The sequence below is a fragment of the Cicer arietinum genome, chromosome 4, assembly GCF_000331145.2.
Source record: "Cicer arietinum cultivar CDC Frontier isolate Library 1 chromosome 4, Cicar.CDCFrontier_v2.0, whole genome shotgun sequence".
NCBI lineage: Eukaryota > Viridiplantae > Streptophyta > Magnoliopsida > Fabales > Fabaceae > Cicer > Cicer arietinum.
The window spans coordinates 15,214,861-15,219,272 of NC_021163.2; the positions used below are offsets into that span (position 1 = coordinate 15,214,861).

Below are 4,412 nucleotides of genomic sequence, written 5' to 3' on the forward strand. Positions count from 1 at the left end.
CGGAAGAGCTGACAATGAACTCGGAGAAGGAACTCTCATCAGGTAAACTCTATCATTCTCCTTAATAGCCCTTTCAAGGTTTCTGTTAATATTTCCCTCTAACTTGCTAATTGCATCAAGAAGCTGCGCCGCAGCACCCTTCGAGTTTTTCTTTGCCTCCGTAAGCACACTAACAGCACTCCTCAACCTTGCAATCTCCTCCGCTATTTCCTCTTTATCATGCAACTCTAATCCATTTCTATAACAAGCCTCTGCATAGAATATAGCTGTCTTCAACTGCACATGAACTATCCAAGACTTATCAAAATGTTGGCTTAAAGGCGCACCATTTAAGGCAGACAATGCTTCCTCGTAATACAACCCAACCTACATCGGTTCAAAGCTCAAGCACAAGTTAGTTCACAGCCCCAAAACCAAAACTCATGTCACAACTAGAAAAGCATATAAATTACAGGATTTAGGATCAGACTCCTCTAGAGTGAGCAATGAGTAATATCAATTGTCCATAAACAAATCAATAGTTGATATTATTTGTGCATAACAAATTACATATGGGTAAAAATATCAACCATTGATTTTCTTACTTTACTAATTACTAGATTTAGAGAAGCCAAATCTTGTGATTCATAATTCATAACTAAAATCAACAAAAAAAAAAAAAAACAGAATCCAATTATACAGTTAAATTCGCGGACCTGCCTAGAGATCTTAGAACAAACACCAGGAGTGCTTCCTTTTGCAATGGTGTTTTCAAATACACACTCCTGAGCCTGAGCAAGCATAAGCTTCTCCAACATTCCGGCACACTCGATGGACAAATCGAGTGTGGTTGAACTTCCAACGGAGATTTTCATAGAGGCATTATCTCTAAGGAAGGCAAATGAGCCAGCGGCGGCCATAAAAGCATGAGAAGCCTGACGTCGGCCGTCGACGGTGTTTCGATCGAATGTCAAACCAATCTGACTGTAAACAGCGCCCAAATTGAACAACACGGAACCTTTCTCGAGGTGAATGTTTTGCTGAGATGCTTTTAGCTTCGGTTTGAATGCATCGAACCAAACGAAGGTGAGAGCGTTGACGTGATCAGGTTCGGGTGAGATTGGAAATCGAGTTTCGACTTGACAGAGAGCTTTGAAGTAGGTTTGGAAAAGGTCACGGCGTGCGGGGAGAGATGGATCGGATTGACGTTCGATATCGGAACGGAGTTGTTTTAGGGTTTGGAGATCGTCTTCGAGGTTTTGTGCTTCGCGTTCGGAGTAATGAAAGGCGATGTAGTTGCGAAGGGGACGATAAAGATCTACAGTGTTTGTTTTCTTCTCGAAGATTGCTAGCATGATGTTTGTGTTGCCCGCGGCGGAAGAAGACTGCGACGCGGCCATGATTCGGTGATAAAACTCAATTTGACGGTGGTAGATGCTTAACGTGAGCGTGGCTTTTGTTTCTATTGAAGGGGTCGTGTGTCAGCGTGGGCAGTGAAAAAACGATGGTCCTTCCTACAAAGAAACTTCTGTCATTATTATTAGTTCACCTTAGCGAGTAAGTAACTACGCTGCAATATTTGGACAATGGTACACCTACAGTGCTAACAACACTCATTTCTATAATTCTATCACATTATTAACTGGTTAAATTTTATATATAGTCTACCAAAATATATTGGTCCATAAGAATTTGATGTCAGGAATATATATGTTATTAAATAATTATTTAATAATTTATTTTCTATAAGACTGGACATTTGATTCTTTATAAAATTCATTGGAATAGATTATTTTCAACAGTTGTGGTTGTTATTTACAAAATCAAAGTTAATTGTATAGATAAATATACTTTTTGATACACAATATATCATTCATATATATATATAATATATTTTGCTCTTACAATATATCTTTTAATTTCATCAACATATTTTATAACTTGTTAATTTAATGGAGATAAAGCTTTTTTTAGAGAAGAACTGTAAAACTATGCAACTATTACTAACATAAAATTATTAAATTAGTGGGGATAAGTATTCTCAATCACCACTACATGCATTCATCCGTGCGAACTGCACTTGTATGAATATAATCATAAATTTAAGTTACTTAGACACACAAAAAGAAAAATATAGTGTTAAATAATATTTTTTTAATATTATTATTATTAAAAAAATCAAATAATATATATTTTATGTGTGCCTATAAAATTTATATTGATGATTGTGACCACAAGAGAATAACTCTAATTATACTAATAGAGGTGTATAATTTTTCACTAGCAATTTTTAGATTTATTAAAAAGAAAAGAATTATTCATTTAAAAAAATTATTATTTTTTAAATTAATCATTTAGCGTGGAACATAGGGAGTAACGACTATGACCTACCACACAGTTGAAGTATACATATCATAAATAAATTAAATTAAATTAAATTAATTTTTTATTATTATTTTGGCGTGGACCGCGTTTTAGTAGTGGCCGATCAACCGGGTTTATGCGCGTAGAAAGAATCGGTTCCGGTTCGAGATGAGAACAAAAGCGTGTATATATATTAACGTCACTACCTCCTAAACTGTTTCTCTTGATCTGAATTAGATCTTTCTGGAAGCAAACAACACGCAGCAACCCCTACCCCCAACCCTAACCCTAATTTGACGACTCTCTTCTCTTGTCGTTCGTCTTCCTCTCCTTCTCCCTTTAGGTATGCGTTCTTTTCCTCTTCAATTTCAATTATTTCTTGTCGATCTATGCTTTTTTTTCTTCTTGTTGGCGGTTCAACGGTTATCTTTTTCTGTTTTTTTTTTGTTTCTTGTTTGATTAAACTATGAATTGCTGGAGTTGTATTATAATTATCGTCCATTTGATTTGATGCAGATTCTTTTTGAAACTGTTTATTATTGCTTGATTTGGGGTAGATTGCTGCTTAAGGGTTTTTCCTTATCACAGATAAGGTAAGAAAGAAGGAGAGTGTGTCCTTTTCTTTAAATTGTTGATTACTTTTAAGTGTTTGGGTGTTATCTAAAATGTCTGTATCTAAAATGTTTTTCAGTTGTATGCTGCTACTTTTTGTTTAGTGATTTTGTTAGTTCCATTGATTTTTAAATTCATACTACGTCCACAAAGGTCATATGTTAGGGCACTTAAAAGTTTATTTTTGTTTAGGACAAATTACATTCAATTATCTGTAATCTGTATTATAATTTGGTAATGGTGTGTTATCCTCTGTAATAAAGAGAATGATAAGGATTGTGTTTTGTTCTGGCCATTGATGCCACTTCAAGTCATAATATGGATAAAAAATTAATTTGATTGAAATTTTATGCCTGTTTACTGAGATAGTGTTAATTGTTTTTCTATTCATTAGAGTATTGGGTTATTTTAGGAGGGTTATTTTGCTGGCTAGTGCTAGTTCTACCACACTTGTAGTTTACCTTTATTTGGTACATAAAAAATAGCAGTGCTTGATTTGTGCCATAATTCTTACATGATTCTCAAAACCTGCTCCGACCTGTTTGTTTGAGACTATTCATATGATTGAGCGCCTTGTATTGTAAGTTGTTTTATTAACTAGATAGGGGGAGGAAGTTGCACAATATGTTAATTTTTAATCTTTAACCTTTTCATTATTATTTACTGTTGCTAACAAGTTCTATTTCCTTATTTCACATTTCACTAACAAGTATTAAAAATGTTTGCATGTAAATGAAGTGGTAAATGTTAGTTTTTTGTGTGACTAGTAAGTTGAAATATTTAATATAATGGCTTGATTTGATCGTAGAACTAACTTTGATTTTTCTCTTCTGTGAGATGCACTTCCGGCCATCATTTTACCATAATGCAGTTTTTGAGTTGGATATTGATTATAAATGGACACCAAGCGGTTCATCCAGCTTGTTGAGGAGAAAAAGAAGAAAATTATGGAGAGAAAGGAAGCTCCTTTGAAGTGGGAGCAAAAGCTGGAAGCTGCTTCCAAGGCAAACACTGATGCTGAATCTAAAGAGAGGAAGTTGAAGGCTGCAAAACATAAAAGAAGATTGGGCTCTGATTCTGATACTGATTCTGACACTGATAATGAGAGTAAAAGGGTCAGTAAAAGATCTCATAGGAAACACAAGAAACACTCTCACATTGACTATGGTGATCATGAAAAAAGGAAAGACAAAAGTTCCAAGCGGAAGACAAAGAAGCGGTCTTCAGAGTCTAGCGATTTTAGTAGCGATGAATCTGAAAGCAGCTCTGAGGAGGAGAGGAGGAGAAAGAAGAAGCAAAGGAAGAAGATAAGAGATCATGGTTCAAGATCAGATTCCAGTGGCTCGGATTCGTACGCTGAAGTCAACAGGAGAAAACGGAGTCACAAGCGGCGACGACCATCAAAGTTTAGTGATTCAGATTTCTCTAGTGATGAAGGAGACTGTCAAAATCGGAAG

General features: G+C 35.3%; 2 protein-coding genes across 2 annotated transcripts in view; one reads left to right on the forward strand and one right to left on the reverse strand.

Moving 5' to 3' along the window:
* The window catches only part of LOC101498395 (vacuolar-sorting protein BRO1), a 6,149-nt gene extending 4,625 nt beyond the window's left edge, over window positions 1-1,524 (reverse strand). The window contains exons 1-2 of the mRNA XM_073367500.1: window positions 696-1,524; window positions 11-366 (exon numbers count right to left, since the gene is read on the reverse strand). Of these exons, the coding sequence (XP_073223601.1) occupies window positions 11-366; window positions 696-1,379 (1,040 nt within the window). The 5' untranslated portion in view covers window positions 1,380-1,524. The remainder of the gene's footprint in view (window positions 1-10; window positions 367-695) is intronic.
* A 1,006-nt stretch (window positions 1,525-2,530) lies between these two features.
* LOC101498734 (uncharacterized) overlaps window positions 2,531-4,412 on the forward strand; it is a 2,757-nt gene continuing 875 nt past the window's right edge. Inside the window, exons 1-3 of the mRNA XM_073367616.1 lie at window positions 2,531-2,686; window positions 2,860-2,936; window positions 3,793-4,397. Coding sequence (XP_073223717.1) covers window positions 3,852-4,397 — 546 coding nt within the window. The 5' untranslated portion in view covers window positions 2,531-2,686; window positions 2,860-2,936; window positions 3,793-3,851. The remainder of the gene's footprint in view (window positions 2,687-2,859; window positions 2,937-3,792; window positions 4,398-4,412) is intronic.